At 37.4% G+C, this 20942-nt stretch overlaps 3 protein-coding genes across 5 annotated transcripts in view; 1 reads left to right on the forward strand and 2 right to left on the reverse strand.

The window, feature by feature from the left end:
* Positions 1 to 3967, forward strand: part of CrebA (Cyclic-AMP response element binding protein A) — a 30129-nt gene extending 26162 nt beyond the window's left edge. For both annotated transcript variants that reach the window (XM_026810791.1, XM_018037817.2), the window contains 3 exons: positions 191 to 466; positions 570 to 713; positions 1225 to 3967. In XM_026810791.1, coding sequence (XP_026666592.1) covers positions 191 to 466; positions 570 to 713; positions 1225 to 1410 — 606 coding nt within the window. In that variant the 3' untranslated portion in view covers positions 1411 to 3967. The remainder of the gene's footprint in view (positions 1 to 190; positions 467 to 569; positions 714 to 1224) is intronic.
* Positions 3968 to 4717: 750 nt separating this feature from the next.
* LOC108632836 (uncharacterized) lies at positions 4718 to 9513 on the reverse strand. Its single transcript, XM_018037663.2, has 6 exons — positions 9193 to 9513; positions 8031 to 8332; positions 7540 to 7663; positions 7233 to 7467; positions 6674 to 6827; positions 4718 to 5337 (listed from the first exon to the last, which is right to left on the reverse strand). The coding sequence occupies exons 1-6, from the start codon at positions 9463 to 9465 to the stop codon at positions 4989 to 4991; spliced, it is 1437 nt and encodes a 478-aa protein (XP_017893152.1). The 5' UTR covers positions 9466 to 9513; the 3' UTR covers positions 4718 to 4988.
* A 271-nt stretch (positions 9514 to 9784) lies between these two features.
* Apime-ASTA (allatostatin A) lies at positions 9785 to 19676 on the reverse strand. 2 transcript variants are annotated; one of them, XM_018037679.2, is made up of 3 exons: positions 19491 to 19676; positions 11360 to 11649; positions 9785 to 10878 (listed from the first exon to the last, which is right to left on the reverse strand). In XM_018037679.2, exons 2-3 carry the CDS (start codon positions 11612 to 11614, stop codon positions 10570 to 10572), a joined length of 564 nt encoding a protein of 187 aa, XP_017893168.1. In that variant the 5' UTR covers positions 11615 to 11649; positions 19491 to 19676; the 3' UTR covers positions 9785 to 10569. The 2 variants fall into 2 exon arrangements, with proteins under 2 accessions (XP_017893168.1, XP_017893167.1); XM_018037678.2 differs by having other exon boundaries at positions 19476 to 19676.
* Positions 19677 to 20942: the final 1266 nt, after the last annotated feature.

The following is a 20942-nucleotide window of genomic DNA, read 5'->3' on the forward strand; positions in this document are numbered from 1 at the left end:
ATTCTAAAAAACGTCAAAAATTCCAGACTTTTTAGGCTTATATTTCCTCAAGTCAGTTGTTTCTTCCAATTTCGCGCATGCACGCCAAATACCAGAAAGTTTGGGTTACTGCTGATTACCATAAGAGTACATGCAAATTTACTTTTTATGGGACGAAATTGAAAATGATGTTGTGATTTGCTTGTGACAGAATATGGAGGTGGAAGAGTACAACGGGGAGGCGGTGGACGAGAAACAGACGGATCTACGCGCGTCCAGACAGGGTCTTCCGCCGACGCCGCCGAGTAGCGCGAGTTCTGACAGCGAGGGCACCGCTTCCGCTTCCTGCTCGCCGGAACGCCGAGATTCCCAGAGCTCCGCGCACGTACAGAATCTCAGGGGTTTGCTTACGCCCAGGCTTTACGTCACGAACAACACCCACACCACCAGACAGCCGATACACACGCCCTTGATCTCCTGTCAACCGGTGAGTAGAAAGGAAAGTCTTATCAATTATGATAATACACTTTCCGCCGGGGCGTGCCTCGAAGGAAAAGGATTATTGACCGCGAGTAAAATTCATTTTGTAGAAAGGCTCGACGGGAGTGTTGACGTTGACGGAGGAAGAAAAGAGGACACTGATTGCGGAGGGATACCCCGTGCCCACGAAACTTCCATTGACGAAGCAGGAGGAAAAATCCTTGAAGAAAGTCCGCAGGAAAATAAAAAATAAGGCAAGTGTAAAATTCCTTTTACTTTAATAGTATTATTCATCCATATACCAATATATCCAAATACTTTAATAGTATATTATGTCACGATGCTCTTTCACCTCGAGTGTGACTACAATAATACAAAAGCAAACGCTCTTTGCTCTTTTCTTTGCCATTTATGTTCGCCCCATATATGAATCATCGTTCGAAAGAAAACACACAGATAATACGTATGTATGTACACGGAAGTATCAAAACACATTACGCCGTACGTATAAGGCGCGATAATGAACATTCCGACTTAAAATATTCATCAGTTCTTTTTGTTATATAAACGTTTGAATAAAAGAGTTATAAGCTTGAAATAGCTTAGGTTCTCAAACTTTTTCCACTGCAATATTTTTAGTCCCTCTTTTTCGCCGAGCGACTCTGCCTGCACGCAATACTAAATCGATAACACAATCAACGCTCGGAGTGATCGAAAGTATCGAAACACGACACATACAACGCAACCGCCTGCTTCGTGTTTCAGATATCGGCCCAGGAGTCTCGGCGGAAGAAGAAAGAGTACATGGACGGGTTAGAGCGACGCGTCACTATGCTCACCAACGAGAATTCTTCCTACAGGGACAGGCTAACAGCCCTCGAGGACACGAATCGCGAGCTGTTGAAAGAACTCCAACGTCTCCAGGCGCTTCTCCAGCTTCAAGGCTCGTAGAGTGAATTTCCAAAGCCGTGTGCAAAGCGAAACACGCAGCTGCCGTCATCCAAAGGGTGATACCTTGAAGACTTTTCACCCTGAAGACAGGTGGTCGATTGGGTCTCTCGATTCGAGGCCAGACGTGTTCCTGATCGTCGAATTACGAGTGCTTTTTGTCTTGCAGTTTTTCTTGACTCTGATAATAATTTATAGCCACTCGAAAGAAACGGCGATATTTCTTCGCGTCATTGACTCTTTCACAGCGTAGGAGGATTAACAGACATTTTAGAATAGTGCAATTTAAAATTCATTTTATTCCTTACCATGTGAAAGGGTAATCCGATGGGGATTGAATTATCAAACGAGACGAAGGATCGATGTAGCCTGCCGGCTATTTTCCAGGGAACAGTGCAATTCCTTTACATTCCCGTAAAGTCTTCCTCGTGCAAGCGGATCGAGTAAGTATCGTGCGAACGTAATTTAAAAGAATATTCCTTCTTGATCGCGTCTTCCTAATTTCCGTTCGACGAAAATCGGAGAGAGAGGGGTTAATCCAGCCGGGAGTGCCTTGATTCGTTAATTTCGATGCTTCCTCGACCTTTCCTTTTCCACTCAACGTGTTTCTTTAATATAATCGAAAACGATAGACGGCTATTATGAATAATAGTGCCTAATTTACGTAGGTGATAAAATTGAAACGAGAATGATCGATTCTCGGTTGAACATCGAAGACATATTAATCGCAAAGCCCTGATTCGTAACGTTGTTTGATATTATTATACAATATATGTATTATAAACGGAACAAAGATGAAGCAACATCGAATTTTATCTTTCATTTTTCAAAGATAGATTAACGTGAGTTTTGATAGGATCAGAATAGCTGTTTCAATTGAAATATTTTACCAAGTATGGAAAGTGTCAATCATGGTGTTCAAGAATAGAAATAGAGAGAATGTATTTAAGAGTACAGTCTTATTTATCTATGTCCGAAGGTCATACTTCGATTTTCGTCCAAGAGAGTAAGAAAAACGAATGATAGCTTAAATTAGTAAAACGACGTACAATTCGACGATTGTCTATCGCGTTAATTATACAAACGAATGATTAGCAACGGATAGCGAGTAGAGATCCATAGTTAATTAAGTGGAGATGTTTTATTCAGAATCCGATAATCGTGTGCGAAAAATATTCTATATATATATATATTATATACACGTGTTTAGAAATTTTAATTCTTAGTTTAAGCGAAATTATAGATTCGTTTCACGAGCACCCACACGTTTTCGGGTTCGCTCGTAGCTTGAGGGAAGAACGTGTGCAATGTCGACGACTTTGATAGGTACAAATAACATCGGTGATAATTAGGATCGTTAGACTGCGAATTGTATGCAATTTATAGAAGAATTTTATTTTATCAAGAAATATACCAAATGCATTGAATATACAAAAACATACAATATGTTTATTAGTGTTTTTGCAAAAGAAATCCGTAATCTGTTGTATTTGTTTTGCACAAAAATCCGCAGTCTAATAATTCTGCAAGTTGAAGTTAAAAGAATCGACGGATGTGATTCAAGAAATATTCATCTCGAACCATTCACTGCATTAACGGAATTATATTCACCACGTTAATTCTCTTTAAACAAAATCATTCGCCTTAATGAAACAATTCATGCTACTTTTTAATGAAATTTTATAATCATGTAACACGTCGAATACAGTCTTAGTGATCGAAGATACGAGTGAAAGCGTTTCGTTTCCAAAAGAAACGATAGGAGGATCGGTTGAAAAATTTTGGGAAATGATGTAGTGGTTTCTGTATGTTTTACTTGGCTATTTAAAGCTCAAAGATCAGAAGACGAAACTTCGCCGTCTGGGAGTTTCTATTTTTATACGGACTTCACTGAATCGCTTTGAACAATAACAAACAGTAAAAGTTGTGTTTAAAATATGGAAAACTTTCACGGATTAAATTTAATTATAATTATACTTTCGTTCAAGTTTTTATAATAGAAAGTTTGCGATGAGGCATCTCGTCTTCTGTGAACAGGTTGAAACAACAACAAACAGGCTATAGGGTAAAAGCTGTGTTTGTACCATGGAAACTTTTACAATTATACTTTCGTTCGAGTTTCTATAATAGAAATGGAACATCCTGTAAGGCAAAATTTATATCTTTCTTTGAAACAGGCATCGGACGTGGAATTAAACGTGCTAAGTTAATAAATGTTAAAAAAACGGAGATAGTTTTAGATAGATTAATCACAGGGACCAGTACGAATTTAACGGCGTGGCTCCCATTCCTTCACGATCGCGGATCTTCTTGCGAATTTCCAGTACGTAAAGTCAGAATTTTGAGAATGACAAATGTTTACGGAGTTTGAAGTCCATCCAGAAATTCGCGCGAAGAGCTCTTCGATTTTTAAACAACAATCCTGTTATGTAGAAAATGATTAATGTCGTGTACAAAATGCCAATTAAACGCAGTTTTACCGAGAATAAAAAAATATATAAAGAAAGATAATTTAATATATTCTATAAACGAAGCTTTATATAAATGGTTATATATACACATAAATATAAATATATATATATATACATATAAGATATTTCTATATAAACAGATAATATATGTATACATTAAAAGAAATGTACACGCTCCAAACGCATTATACACCAATGAGAGAAAATATTCACTATCATCATATATTCAGGTGAACTATATTTTTTTTTTCACAAAACTGGATCATCGTTCATAAAAATCATTCTCTGCGTTCCTGTGCTCTGCATTAAACGGTACCGCGCATGCATATACATATTTATCCGCAGAGTGTAGATGTGTGTGTGTGTGTCGAATATTACATACGTTACGTGTTTTTGTGTTTAACTGTGCGACGAATTATCCTATCGGGATGATACCGGCGAGCAAGTGACTTTACTACGCGATGACACGTGAATTTGCCACGTGATCGAACGTTGTATGACAAGGAATAAACACATGTGACTTAACGTTCCGTTACGTGAGTTATGCTTTCTTCATGTTCCGTTATCTGTTGACAGTGTTCCCCTCTAATTAATGTTTTGGAATTTATGATCGTGGCATTAAATTATTTTTGTAGTATCGCAATGTCAAAGAATAAGATTTGAGTTGCATAATTTAAGAGCCGAATGCAATCGAGAATTTTTCAAATTATAAATCAATCGACTGTGGACTATATCTTATGACTTGAATCATTTAACAGAAAATTTTGCAGTCTACTGATTGATATTCATTTATTCAATTTTATCATGCAAAATTGCCAAGCTCAGTGGAGCTTCCAATGTCAGAATCTCTCCCTCCTCTCTATATTTTCTTTTCGATTTGTACAAAGGTTTTCAAATCTCCCACCGTAAGACGAACCTTGACAGTTGAAATCCAAGTTCATGGCATAAAATAATAATTTTGTAGTTAAGAGTGTAATATAAAAAGCAAATCTTAATTGTAAATTTTCATTAGGAATTGAGTGAAGGCCAGAATTTTTTTAATTAAAAATCAATCGGCTGTGGGTTCGATATATTTTCTGATTACATCGTATTTTTAAGAGAAAATATATTTCACTGGTCGATATCAATGTCTATTTCTTCAACTTGAGCTTCAACCTTATCGCGCAGGGTTGCCAGCCTTAGTGGAGCTTCCAATGTCAGAATCTCTCCCTCTTCTCTAAGCTTTCTCTTCGACCTGTACAAAGGGTTTTCGAATCTCCCACCGGAAGACGAATCCTCCTCATCCGCCTTTTCCTCGTTCTCTTTGGGTTCACTGGCACCAGCGACATTCGCAATTTGAACATTGCCTTCCGAGATGTTCTCAAAGAGAGCGAAGCCAAACGGCTTTCCACTTTGCATTTTCTCCACACGAACCCCGTCCCTGATCGATGAAAAGACTTCCGCGCAACCTGACGCAATGCTAAAAAATAAGTTCCATTTGTTATTCAAAACCGTTTAGTGAAGCATTAGCCTGTCTTAATGTGCAATTAAAATGAATAAAAACTTCGATAAGATATCATTTCCTTTCTGTAGGTTTATAATTAGACTGCCGACTTTTATGCAAAATAAAACATTTATGATATCAGTTTAAAAAATGTATTGTAGGTAAACCTTCATTTTATCATTTAAGTATTGTAATACAAGTGCAACTTTTGCTACGTTTAACAGTTTCATATATAATTTCGCACGTAGCGTTTATATTTTTGGTATATTTTCTTACAAATGCATAAAATCCGCTGCCTATTTATAATTCCCCTTTGGTAAATTTGAAACTATGACGTCAGTTTCTCAAGTGAGAATAGCAACCCGTTCGAACCGGTCTAATTAAACGGTACGAGGCTCGTTGGGAAACGGTGGCAAGATATTGCTAAGTGTAGAGCCGTAAATGGTGAACGGGGCCGAGTTTCTCGGTTACTAGGCTATTGCCGTCATTATTTCGCAAATTGAAACATTCCCTACTTTATTTCCCTTCTCCCTTAAGCCCTTTCTATATAATTTCAGACTTTCATCAACTTGTGATATGATTAATATTGTTGGATATTTTAATCTTCCTGTTCCTCGATTAAAAATTATAATAAACCTTCCATAATCGTGCATTTAATTAAATTGAAAAAAGAACGAAAGTTTTCTGCCTTTTCTTTACGATTTATAATCTAACCATTTTTATTATGATATGACTACTGTCATTCGATATTTTAATTCTACTGTTCTTTAATTGAAAAATGATAATAAAAATATAAGAATTAACACAATTAATGAAATTGAAAGAACATTAAATTGTGTAACAGCGGGTGTCTCTCGTAGGTCAAAAACATTCTGAAATGGAAAGTAAATTTTGCAGAATTCCAGTTTGGTAGAAGGCGTAGTAGCCACTTCTGTATGTTTCATACAAAGGTCAAAGGGGTTTACGGAAAAAGCTTGGCTGTCGTTTCTTTCGATCGAGCAGCTGCAACTCGTTTCCGTTTCAGGTTTCAGCTATTCTTGGCGAATTATTAATTCCGCTACTCTTTTCTTCTCAAATGGTAATTCCAGGATTTCGTACAAAGCCTTATAAATGAAAGCAATCATGAATTCGAAAAAAAATTAATATCGGATTTCTGACAATGAGACAAAAACGGGATAAGCCTGATGTGCGTTTTCACTGTGAGATTAAAAACACAGAGAATCATTATCTTCCGTCTCTGTTTAGACCGTTCTTACTCTATTATAAATCAAAGTATAAAACATAAAAAAATTTTCATATTTGATACACTTACTGCCTGTAAGAGTAGCTGAAGTAGAGGAAACCGAGGAAGAAAAGGAAGAGGACGACGAACGGCGTTCCGATGAGCGGGATAAGTGCCACAGCTAAACGATGATCTCGCATAGCTGCCCCTGCAGTTTCCGTAGCCACAACGTCGATTTTCATACCTAATTAAAACATAAAAATTGCTGTAATAATACTTTCGTCCCAACGAAACGTCTCCGAATAAACGAGAAGAAAGAAGCTGAGATGAAATGAAATACTTTCAATGGCAATTGATCAATGCTTTTCCACAGTTTATTGAAAAGGAAAATGTTTCCTTTCAATATTGCACGCTCGCATATTGTTCACGTTCTCTCTTTGTTCTATTCGAGCGAGTGAAATAGTGCAATGAACATTCTCAATATGAGAAATTCTTAAAATAATAAATACAAATACTGTCTTACTAATAAAATTTTGATGAGAAACGTATCAACGATGATAATATGTAAAAGTAGAAGATAATGGGATAAGAATGACAATTTTTAAAGAAGATTGGAAAAGCAGAATAAGGGATGATATACGGATTTTACTTAGCAAGGTTTCTTTGACGTCCTCTGTCGCTTTGATGATATCGACCTCTGAATAATCGCCCTTTTCCTTTATCAGAATCTCCACCCCCACTTTCCAGGTGTATCTAACGTGCCAAGCGAGCTTTTCCGCGTGTCTTTCTAAAGCTTCATCAACTGCAGCGCGTACCACCGGCACGAGCGCTTCGGACGTTAACGACACGCGACCTCCGCAATATCGACAGCAATGACCTTCTACCTAAACAGAGATTTCTCCGATTATGTTTCTTTTTAAAAATAAAATTTTGACAAGCTCATCTTCTCTACCAACCTTTAGAGGGAACTCGCATGGTGTGAATCCACACTTTGGCCTTTCGATGGCGCAAATTTCCTCTAGATAATATCCGTCCGGGTCGTCCTGGCAAGGACAGGAGGTGCAACTGTAGTCGGTGTAGCTGCAGATTTGACGAAAACCATGGAATAATGTAGTAAATGTCCTAATTTCTGTTCAGGTCAATTTTTACTCACTGGCTTATGATCACATATTACAATGCCCATTTATAATGATAGAAAAAAAAGCCAATGAAGAAGAATTGTTTCGTGGAGAAATTGACTCATTTACTATGAATAAAAATTAAAATATCAACTATGAATAGTATTTGACCTCCGAATTGCATTTGCAAAGTCGCACTAGGTACAAAAAATGATTGTCTTGAATAAAAATATTAAAATTATGAAGTAAACTATTTATGAAGTAAACTATAAACATTTTACTTTGCATAAAAATAAGTCTATCGATAGATTTTTAATTTTTAAACATACTGTACGCTAAAGAATCGTCCTTCGAACTCTCTTCTGGCTGCCATATCAGACCATTGCCACTGGCTGAAAGGACGCTTCTCGTCAGACGTTCTCACCGATCTGACCTCGGTATTCTTCATCGGCATTAGAACGTTAAATGTTCGCGATGTCTCTGGTAGGACGATATCGTCCTCCCTACAAGGAACTTGCTCGAAGTGAGGTGCTGCTTCCGAGCTTCCACCCCAATTTTGAGGGTCGGCCCAAAACAAGTGGCCTGATCTTAACCATTCACTAGTTTTCCTCGAACTGCCTGGTTCGCTAAACTGTGATGACAAAATCGCCTTGTACACTTCTTGGTAATTTCATTTAGTTGAATAATTAATTGCAAGAGTCTACGCCAGATGAATTTATTGTCTTAATCATTCATAAGCTTTTTCACCGATTGCCTGGTTTGTTCAACTGTGATAATAAAATTGTCTTGAATATTTGTTGATAATTTTATTTAGGAAAATAATTAATTCGAAATTGTTGGAAGAATCCGCGCCCGATGCATGGTATTAAATTTATCGACGCGATTGATAAAGTATGGCACTTTCATTTCTGCCGAGCTTGCGCTATTCCTTATTAAACTTGCTTTCAAGAACAGGAGAACTAGATTTATGTCCAGTTTCTGATATCGCGGGCTATTAGACGTCGAACGAGGAAGGCTCGATACAATCTCTGAACTAATCTGTCTCCTGTTGCAAATCCCAGTGACGCGTTAATATTTCCTATGCTAGGGAATTAAAAATCGATTTCCTTCAAGCAAACGAGCTAAACGACATTACATTTCATATCCTACTTTTTCCATAACAGAATATTTTTCGCTGTAAATATAAACAAGACACATGCATTCGTTACTCTTTTTCCAAAATATTTTTCAAATTATGTTATAAAAATATTTATCATAAAATTAAATTGATGATAGAATAAATTTATATGCTTAAATGAATCCTATGTACAGAGCTGAATGATTCAATTAGATTTAAACATAGAATTTTTATTAATTAATCACGTGTATTGCTTACCTCTATTCTTCCATTTTTCGACAAAACCAGATATCCAGACCTAGGTAAATCTATTTGAATGATTCAATTAGACTTAAATATAGAATTTTTATTAATTAATCACGTGTATTGCTTACCTCTATTCTTCCATTTTTCGACAAAACCAGATATCCAGACCTAGGTAAATCTATCCCGGACAATCGTAGACCCTGAGAGCTGCCAATTCCCACAGCGTGTCTCATATCTAAAGGAAATCTGACGTAACTGTCCAGTTCTGGTATCCGTTTTTCTACCCAATTTTCCGCGGTTTCCCATTCCAAATTTGGTAGCCAATGTTTCTCCAAACCGAACGACAGTTTCACCATTAATAAAAAAAGCCAAAGGATCCAAACGTTGTGTTCACTTCCCATGGTCACTTCAATATTTCAAAATTGTACGATTTTGTTAATTAACCGAGAGTCACCATAAAATTTGCAATTAAAATATTGCATTTGATTGTTCGGATTAGGAACGAACGATCGTTCGGCCAAACTGTTGGTAACTGCGACGGGCTAATCGAACTTGTATGGGGGCGTGTCAGAATCATGCTGCTCCACATATGATTTATTTATCGATATAATACGTGGCCAACACGAACGTATAAATTGATTTATAAAAACGTTCTCATAGTTCCTACTGTCAAATTTTTACGAAAATTGGAGGGTACATGTGAATGAGGTTCTCACGTAATTTATCATCCACTACTTTTTGAAGAACATTTATTTGATAAATACTTGAACAGAAATCGAAACAAGGTTCGCTTAAAATTAATTCTAGAAAAATGTTACAGTGATACGATCTTATTTGCTTTTCGAATAATTGTCAGATCAAAGACGTTGTTTCGGTGCACTTTTTTCTTTTATACACGGCTGCAAATTGAGGGGAGGGCGCAGAGCTGGGCAAATTCAATTGCAAAGTGAAACGTGAACGTCAGTCTTTCCTTTTGCTCAAACATTGGAAACAATCGTTTATTGAATGAAGGAACACTTGACAAGGTCTACAAATACTTTATTGAAGTTCACGAGGCAATAGTCTATGTTATTTTTATTACAAAAAGATAAAAATGATAATACCCATCAATCGTACATTTAATCGTTTTATTCGATCGTTACAAATTAAAAGAGGACGCGGAAACGTCCGTAAATTAATTTACCCAGCTCGATACTACTTGTTTACACTACGAATCAAGGAGGACCATCACCAACGATATCAACTAAATACCAGCATCCCTTCGAATCCCAGAAGGGAAACAAGAAAACGATCGAGGTCCGACGCGCGGGAAGCAGAAGAAAGACGAGGAACTCGTTGGAGAGGCGTCGAAACTCGAGAAACGTGTCCTGATTGTTGTGTAATCGATATACTTCTCGCCTGACAATAAAACTGAGCGACATCGAAGTGGAGCTACTTTAATGGTTTACGTCGACGACGTGGGAACGGTTTTTAGTTGATAATGGTTCCCTCATCCGTGAGGGACCCTATTGCAGCGAGTCCTCTTCTTCGTCCAGCATCCTCTTTCCGAGGCCGAAGTGGTATCTCTGGCTGAGGTCGCTCACTCTCTTCCCCGACTGTCCGGAGCTGTAATGCACCGCTCTTTTACCCAGGCCGAAGCTGTACGGCTGTCTGTCGCGTTTCTCCTCGAAGAAATCATTCTCCTGCAGCGGGACGTCGGCTGGATAATCAAAGTTCAGCAAGACTGGGTAGTCGGCGTTGTCGCTACGTTTGCCCAGACCGAAGTTGTACTGTCTGGTCCGTTTCCCCAAGCCGAAGGAGTACTCACGTCCTCTCTGGAATTAGCATTCAATTTTTAGTTTAAGTATAGTACGTTTTCACGCAACGGTAACTGCACTGATTCTCCCAGCCATGTCTATCGTGCGAGTCCATTATCGTGATAGTACGACAGTCTTCACGACTTTTATTGTCATAATGTCAAAAACATGCTTATTATAGATCTAGGTAGGTTCTATGCTTGTGCAAACTTTCATCGATATCGGTTAACGTTCATATGAGGTACAAATGATTAGAAATTGAAGGCCGACGAGGAAATTAAATAACTAAAAAAAAATTGAAAATTTTCCCACATTTCAATGCTTTAGCCAATGTTGATGAAACTTTGTACAACATATAAAATTAAAAACTCAGAAATTCATTATCTTTTTGAATACTTCTCACAAACAGCTATTTTTTACATATTATCTAGGAAACTAAGTATTCTAAAAAGAAAAAATTAAAAATATATTGATACGGCAGACTAATTGATGCGCTTACTTTGTTATCGCCACCGTCGTAGAAACGCTTGCCAATGCCAAAATTATATACCGGTAGCCTCTTGTATTCGGAAACGTAGGTGTATGCTTTCTTCTCGGGTACAGGATCATCAAGTCCCATCAACACTGAATTATAGTGTTGAAGATTGACTGATGACGATGGAGTTTCTTCCACAGCAGCCGTTGACTTTACTATACTCACGACACAAAGAAGTGCCATGCTGGACGTCAGCAGACCAGTTCTGCTCTTCATCATGAAGTTCTTTGACTAATTGCTGAAATAAGCTCAACCTGAAATTGAGAGCACAGAATATGAAGATAATTTTACTCTCTTTGGATTATAAAAATTAACAGTTTAATTTAGAGAATAATCTTGCAAAACAAATACACAATGGTCTGCATCTGTTTCATTGTAAATGGGTGCTAATTAATTCTGCTACATGCATGTACTGTTAGATAAGTTTCTTGTCTTCTTTTGTAAAGTAAACACGTACATTAAAAGTTATATTTATAATTGAAATAAAGAGCCTAATTTTTAAAATTACGAATAATCTTGCAACAGATACATACTGGTCTGTACCTGTTTCATTGTAAATGGTTGAAGTAAAGCTATAGATTAGAAAACTCTTCGCACGGATCTGTTTGTATTAGCCGCTATTAGCAGTTCAGCGATAGAGCACTGATAATAGCAGTTATGTATACCGCGAGGACCGCCTGGTTCTTACTTTTGTGCGATACCTTGATAGAGACACACGTGTTAGTAGTTAAGTGAACACTCTTATACAATAATACCGAATTCAAATGAATTAATTATATCATTACATTATACACCTTTATATATATGTTCATTATATTCCTGCTTTTTTACTAAATTCCATAAAAGACCATAACATAAATGAAGACCAATTAATTCTGCTATATCCCGAGACTATTAGCTCGGTTTTCCGTGTTTTTTTTTTGTACGATGAACACGTGCGTTAAACGATCGTGATTTATTCAAAGGATCCGAGGAAACGTTACTCTCGAGAGTTGCGAACGATTGTAAATCCAGCAAATTAAACGAGATGAGCTCCTGGGAACGCGTATCTCGGCCTTCCGCTTGACTCGAAATTGCCACTTTAAACCGAGACCGATTTAATTTCTTCCGGCATCGCGGGAACGAAACGTCCCGGAAACTATTCTCGCGAAAATATTCCCAAAAACCGAATCGATGAAATATAAAAAAGATAAAGCTCATCTCTGATCGATCATAAATGCGTCGCCTACACTTTTTTAAACGATGAAAATACGGAAAACAAATTAATGAGTCGCAAGATTGACCGCAATCGTGGAATGTTCACGTCGATTATTGAACAAGCAGCCGTGCATTCCCAGTTTCAGTTTTCCACGCGAAGCTTAATCGCAGCTTTCGAGAGCGACCGCAGATTCCTAATGCCTATCGGATTAACCGTGCTCAGGTTCGATGGCCCTCGACGTGTACATCTCAGGTTTCAATACGACATTCTATTGAATTCCGTGAAAATTACAGTAACCATCTTCGCCTGGAGAATTTAATAGCAACATATATTAAATAAAAACGGCTGCGAATATATAAGAAAATTTAATTGGCAGAAATTGTAAATATATAAAATTCTTCTGAATATTAAACACATAAATGAATATTTATTTTGAATAAAAGGCCACAGTCTGATAACGGGATTTCGAAAACTTGCACGATAATAGGAAATGAGGAACATAATTGTAATAAAGAAGATTCTAAATTTAATTCTCTTTATATAACAGTAAAAAGAAAATAATTATACTAACTAGTATTTTTATTTCTCAGCCAATACCAGTCCGCCTTGATGAAGATACATCGTGAGAAGGAGAGACGGTAGCGAGGAGCGAGCAAAAACTTTCTATAAAATTGCAGATCTCGAACCCCTCGGTTTATCAAAATTCGCTGTATACATTCTCGATAAGAATGCGACGAATTCGGGGTTGCCGAACTGGTAAGATGACTGAAAAGGGAGCGCGGAAAAACTAGTGGAAAGATCGTGCGTTATCTGGCACGTTTTGGGACCATCAATCACGTGTCACGTATCGTGGTCGGTATCGATTATTTCGCATTTGCCTGCTTTGAATCGGCCAACTCCACGTGTCCGCTACGTATCAATGTTTTACAATTTCATTTATTTATTATAATCATAATAATTATTATCTTATGTGTATTCATTACAACCATATTAATCATACATTTATATTTCATTTACAAATTATTTATATAATTTGTAATCTATCCATATATGAGAGAGGGAAACATATTTTATACCCCAGTTTAATTATGGGACATATAATTAATATCGTGTCGCGGTTAAGGGTGCTGCACTACAAGGAGCCGGCAGTTTTTCTGAAAACAAGTTGGAAGATTTAGTCTTCCCTTCCAAGCCCGGAATTCTTTAATCCTTGAAAAATACTTAAACGACTTTCGAAAGTCTTGCTTACCCCTCGAGTCTTAAGATTATGAGCTAGAGCTAAAATGGAGCGACCGTGCGTTAAATGAAAATCTTCCAGACGGTGCAAACGTAATTTCGCATCCGTCTTCCTAGATTTGTATATTTTGCTTATATACTTTGGCAGTGATCTTAAAATCGCATCAAAAACTACTTTTATATGTATTTACCTAATTTCTACTAAATTCTTTATTAACTCAGTGGTACGTTTCGATTTGAATTAGAAATTTGGAAGCCGCAATTGCTTTTCTATCTTAATTTTCGTGTGCCAAATGGAATGGACGCTCTGTTAATTTTCACCGGTAATCGGATGTGGATTGATGTATAATGGTGTGCAGGCGTATGCAAGCAAATGTACGCGGATCGATAGCGAAAGAATTATACGAGACACGCGTATGCACTGAGTCGCGGTGACGAGGTTAATTCAACTATACTACTATATCAGTTGGAAAAATTTCAGGACGTCAGTCACCGGATATTTCACTTCGGAATCAATTCTAAACTATTAAGTTTCATATTATCGCGCCAGAAAATTGAATTTCATGTATACATGCAATCAGAACTTATTGTATTATTACCCAAAAAAATAAAAAAAAATAAATTCAGATGCAAGTTTTGTCATATATTTTTGGCATATTCAATATTCTTATAAATTCATAAAATCCGCTGTCTGCTGATAACGATAAGGCATTATTTATTGCAATTTATACAGAATACGGGTTTTCCTTTCTACTTTTGAATATCCCCAGCGTACAACTTAATCATGAATTCAATTGTCATGACATGAACAATTGCCTTTAGACATTTTCAGACTGTTTTTCTTATTAAGTAAAGATGGTTGCAACCTGAGGTGAAAATCACCAAACGCCTCTCAATATATTCAAATCCTGTCGCCCATACTTCTTATGGAAACCTCATCCTCCGACAGGGCAATAAAAGTTAGATCACCTCTCCCAGATTATCCATAGCGTGCTACTCGAATACAGTATAAGTATAAAATCCGGATTTTCTCCAGGAATCATATCATCGAAGCGAAGAGTGGCGATTAGCTGGTGATCAAGGGAAACGTTTCAAGGCGTACTCGTGGCAGGAAGTCGTTCCCCTGTGATACACTCCGCGACCGGAAATGAGATTAACGTGTGCGAATCCATCGACGATACGCTAATGAAATTTTAAGCCGCTGCTCGCCGACCCTAGCTGTTGATCAGCTCCCACGTGTTCCACCCTTTTCTTTCATCCCTTTCCCGCGTTTAATGAAATTGTGCGAGGTCGCGTTGTCGAAATGAACGAAAAGCTTTCTCATAGATTTCAGATGGAACTCCCGATGATCAACGTTGCTTTTCCTCTCTATTTCAGTATTTTTGGCAAACGTCGTTAATGTAAGGGGTTCCTCTTAAGAACAGAGGGTTGAAGGAAATTGGCTCAACCTAAGAACTGAACAATTATCCACAGCTCTTTTTATTGACTTCTGTACGTGACTCATTTTTGGGCAATTTAGAAAAACAATTCAAGTTTCGTAAGACATTCTTCCATAAAATATATATATTTGTATGTTTATTATACAATAAATTTTTCAAGTACATAGAATTGTATCATATCAAATTTAAAAGAAATTTTAAAGATAAAGTCGTTCGTTGGATAATTTAAAGTGATGCTCTCATTGTATGAGGATGGATGACTGAGTGGCTGCCAGTTAATTCGGCCAAACAGGCGGTCACGATTCCTCGAATCGAAAGAGATTCGGGCGAGCCATTATCACGGCTATCATTGATCTACTCAACGAACTTGCGAACAGATACGTATGTACGTGTACCGGGAACGAGGTTAACGTCACTTCCCAGATATTCCCACCTCCGAGAGAGGGAAAACACACCCCCGGGCATGAAATTAAATCTAGCTTGACCGACGTGTCCACCCCAGTTCCGACACTCCGCTGCGCCAATTTTGGGCGTGACTAAATATGTTTAACAAATTAGGACAATCTTCGAGGAGTGAAGATTACAGCTGCAGTCATTCACACTTCATATTTTTTTCACTGACTAATTCATATGGTATTAACCCTCATCTACATATAAATGTGTTAAGTGGAGGGTGCAAAATGAAAATCCTATTTACGTTTAAGTATGATAAAGGAAGGGGAGCAACAGCTAAAAGTCGTTCAAGTTACGTTCAAAGTACTGATAATAAATTTAGCGTACACGTTACGTGAAGCACATCGTTAAACCGTAGTGAAAAGACGGTTAGGATTCATAAAACCGGCGGCGTTCCACGTAGGAACAACAAATTTCACGGTTGAAGGATTACACGATAGACCAAAATGGTATCAATCGAAAATAGCTTATTTTTAACGTGCAAGTCTCAGCATCTAGTGCCAAGTCAACGTAACGAAAGTATTTAAAAAAAAACACATAAGTTCAGTCGTATGGCTCGAAACGAAATCCAAACGTTACGAATTTATTCCTTGCTAAAACAAGTGGTTATGTAAGAGGATTCTTGTCAAACGATTCGCAAAGGCCGCGGGGTATAATGGCACGGTTTATTGGTACGCCGGGACGATTAGCCCACTTTCGGCTTTTGTACGCGCGAAATAAGCAATAGCTGCGCTATAAGCTTGAAAAAGGTCTGCTAATAACGCCGTTCTAATAACCCGGCCTCAGCCACCCCCTCTGTTTTCTCTCGTTTTTTCCATCCTCCGGTCTGTCCAAGCGGAAAATGTCTCTGGATGTCTCAAGCTCAAAAACAAATTATAAAAACAACCAAACGTTTAACTTCGTCTTTTATTCTCAACTTTTCAATGCTAAAATCTTGAATAGTTTTTTATTCATCATAAATCATCTGTTAATGTAAATTTAAAGTTAATTAGTGTAAATTGATTGTGCAATAATTATGCAAGTATTCAGTAAGATATTCTAATTCATTTCATGGCTTTTCTTCTGCCTGCCCATCACGTGTCAGCAAAGTTTCAACCAATATTCTCGCCGTATCTTGACAAAGGAAAACGAGGAAGTTTCACGCTCGACTCGAGTTCTCGATTATTCGTCGATCGACGGCGAAGCCTCGTGGAAAGAAGCGACGACTTCATCTTCTTTGACGGACAACTTCGATCAGAACGAAAGTTCCACGCGCGCGTTGCTCTTGAATAAAAGCGCGGAGATATTGCCCAGAACTCTCGTCAACTCCCGTCTTATCGGGCTAATTAAAAAATGTCACTCGAAAGGTTCAATCGATTTTTAACGGACCCGTGAACTTCTGCTTTCGCCAAGCCCGAAGCGAGTGTAATTTCACTCAAATTTCTTTTAAGAATCAGAATTCTTTGCTGATTGACAAATTATCATTTTATTCTTTGAAGCGAATCGTGACGTAAACGTGTTAAATTCTTGGGTTCAATTTCTTAATGAGAAATTTGTATTATTACTTGACGTCATTTTCCGCCCTATGTTAATAATGCTAAAGACATTGTCAAGACAGTGAAATAGTTTTCATTCAAATGAGATAACAGAGTAGACAGCTCTTAATCGATTTACTAGCTCTTAAGCAATTAAAAAGGGGAAACTTGTCAGCAGCTTGTAAATATCCGGGCGACTTCCACTTTGATTTCAACGAAGCCACTTCTTCATTTAGTAATTCCTCAGTACGACGAGATTCCCCAATATGTCGAGTTAATAAAAAAGATTGCACTGCGGTAACTTAATCATTTTTAATGTATTATAGGAACGGTGAGATTGAAATGAAAAAACTGTTGAATTATCATGAAATTTTCAAGTGCTTCATAGAAGAATTCTAGAAACTCATTTCAGTTCACTATAACTCCTTTATGAATGTCATTTCTTATACCATTAATAAATTGGCTTTTTGTCTCCCAGTTTTACTTACTGTCTTCCCATTCAATTTGTTTGAGATTAATATTACTGATTCCGTTGGTATTTAAATTTCCAACAAATTTCATTAATTCACTTCGTTTATTTTAACGCTTCGTGCATTGGAAAATTAAATTAATAAACTTTTCGCCGACGGTTCTTGGAATTACCGAGGCAATAATTATCAGAATAGCTGTACGCTTCAGGATTCAGTTTGGTGAACAATGTTTTCCCCACAAATGCCCTCGTTGCAGTTTTATTCACGGCTCAAAAATGTTTGCGACGCCTCTGGGCGTCCGCTAACCAAACAATATTCGCGACAGATAACAAATGGACTTTTTTAATTAATATTTCGAGTAACATACTATTTTTTTAATAACAAATATTTGCGAACTGATGCAGCACCAGCTCTCTCGTTTCCAAGGGACGACGATTTGTCTTTGACGCCGTTCGCCCTCGTCACACGTGATACATCACAGGTGTTAAACCTTTTTTGCTTAGAACAGTTCCTTCAAAGTTCTTGTCGCACTTTGTAACACTTGGACGCTGAGCACTGTTCTTTATTCTGCACACATTTTTCCCGTTTCTCTCAACTTCACCTGTAAATACGTCTTCGTGTATCTCTCGTCGCTTCATCTTCCATCTACGGACAACTTTTCCTTCACATGACAAACGGTGACTCAATAAAAGTGTCACGAGTTTTAACGCATAGATCGATCAAACAATGCGTCACAATTTATGCGCCATTTGTATAAATCATATTTGCCTGACGCGTTATTTAAAATGAGAGGGAACAGTAATGCAAAAACGTGAGGGCTTTTAATACATGGGACAGCTGTTAATGCGGAATTTATGTGAAACATATTTCGCGACGCGAAATTAATTTTCGTCGAAGTACGATATAAACGCTAATTATCGGATGGCGGGAGGAAGAAGGGACGATTTTTTTTATTCATGAATCCCGGAAAACGGTCACCTGTTGCTTGAGACGAGGTAACTGAATTTTAAGTACGACGTTCAAATACACATACAGCACATTGAACAGATTTTCAATATATAATCATAATAATAAAAGTTCTTTAATCATTTCGTATTACAAACAGAAACATTAATGATTTCAGTGATTAATCTCTAACGATGTATTTTTAATTTTGATCTCATGCGTGATGAAAACGATAGAAGCTGTCATGTCGCACTAAATGTTTAAAAAGGAAATGACGCTCGCTGACGTGACCCGTTGTGCGTCAACTAAATTGAAAGGCGTCTGTCAAAAAGTTGTAAGAACATCGCGTGAGATGCAATATTTCAGAGGTTTGAAACATCGCGTATTTGTATTCTTTTATACCTTCGCGTCCGATTTATCTCACCGCGGATCCTAATTGTATGGAACAGTATGAAGTTATTAAATCAACTTACTATAGAATTTTCAACAAAAATGACAGCAGAGGAAACATTCATCTCTCTTTTGAATAAAATACAATTTCTATAACATTTTATTTTGTGCTTGTTCATTGTTCTTTACATTCTATAATTTTCTCTCATTAAAATTTCTACCTAAATTTCTACCCTTATTCTTCACATCGATCAACACTATCACAATTTATTTAAATATTCACTCTGTGTCACTGTTCTTAGATACCAAACTTATAGATACAATAATTGAAATATTATAAACCACGATATTTAAATAGCTAATATCTTCTTGTCATATTCGATTCGTTCTTTTCGGCAAGAGATTGCAACACGATAGGAATAGAAAGGCACGTACCAAATTTCGGCTCACCTGTTGCTGAAGTATCGAAGACGGGACGAGGGTTAGCTGTCTCCGGAGACGTTGGGTAACCGTACCGTTTGCGTTTCACGTGGCTGTCACTGATATAGTCACAAGATTTTCTCAGACTCGAGGGGCGTCGCGGGTTTGCTGTCTACGCGAGATATGGCGATCGGGGCATCGCGACGCCACCCTTTATACGGCGTGTAAGCCGCCCGTCTGCCGTGGGCCGCGCGTGTCGACACCCCCTCGTCTCCGCTATCTCGCTCCTTCTCGCTTTCGCGCCCCGCGAAGGGTGCTACCGGCAGGGGTACGTTTCTCTTTCTTTGCGCATCGTGCGCATACGCGCGATTCCCACACTCGACTCTCCAGTTGCCAAAGTGCGTGGATACTTCCATTTCTCTTCTTCATATACTTCAATTCTCATACTTCAATTCTCATGTAATTTCTATTGTATTTAAGATAGTGGAAGTGTCTGCAAGTGTGGTTAAGGGATAAACATTCATTATTTGTATCATTAATATAAATGTATGCGTGTTTATTAACATATGAACTCTGTAAATTATTACTGTGCCCTATTTATAAATGTAAACTAAATGCCCTAATTTCTATTCACGTGACAATTGCCATTTGCTGTCTTATTTTTCTGTGATATTAAAACAACATATAAAATTATAGAAAATATGAAAATCATTTTTCTATAATTGTAAGACGATACAAAATATAGAAATGATTTTTCTACAGTTTTAAGACAACGTATAAAATTGTAGAAAAATACGACAGTGAGTGTGATTTGTGAACAGAAATTGGGACGTTTACCTTATTGTGAATTCTGTGCTTTGTCATTGAAATTGTTATAGTATCTTCGATAGTGAACGACAGATGTGCATCTAATTAGAATTTATCGGTGCAGTTATACTTCTTGAGCGTATCATGTTTGTATTTATTGGATACGTGGGTATATTATTCAGTAATTGTTCTTCATCACCTTTCTTCGCCATCTCGTAAGGACACCCACGTATATGACCCGTTTTGCAACGAATATTTCCCTATTTTCTGGTCCCTCGCATAGGCAACAGGTCCGCCGACTCAATCCCTTAACTTAAGGTACCTTCAGCTTTAAGGGATACGTCTCCAATTTAAGAAAGCTAATTATTTATAATTTTTGTATTGCACTTTGTTTAAGATCGAACTGACATTCTTTTATTATAACACGATTTACTTAAATTACATAGGGCAGTTTTTCCGAAGAATTGATATCAACAAAAACTAACTGTTTTACAGAAAAAATTGGAAGAAACGTTCAAATTGCATTTCCATGATAGACGCTCAACAAATTTACCACCGCTGGAAACGAACTGTGAAAATAGCTTCATCATCCCACGGGATCATTCTTTTTTTCATGCAACTCCGAATGCCTGAGAACAGAAATCGTTATTCAAATCCATTCGTGCCTCCCTCGAG

The sequence above is a fragment of the Ceratina calcarata genome, unplaced genomic scaffold, assembly GCF_001652005.2.
Source record: "Ceratina calcarata isolate Rehan_Ccalc_2016 unplaced genomic scaffold, ASM165200v1 scaffold178.2, whole genome shotgun sequence".
Classification (NCBI taxonomy): Eukaryota; Metazoa; Arthropoda; class Insecta; order Hymenoptera; family Apidae; genus Ceratina; species Ceratina calcarata.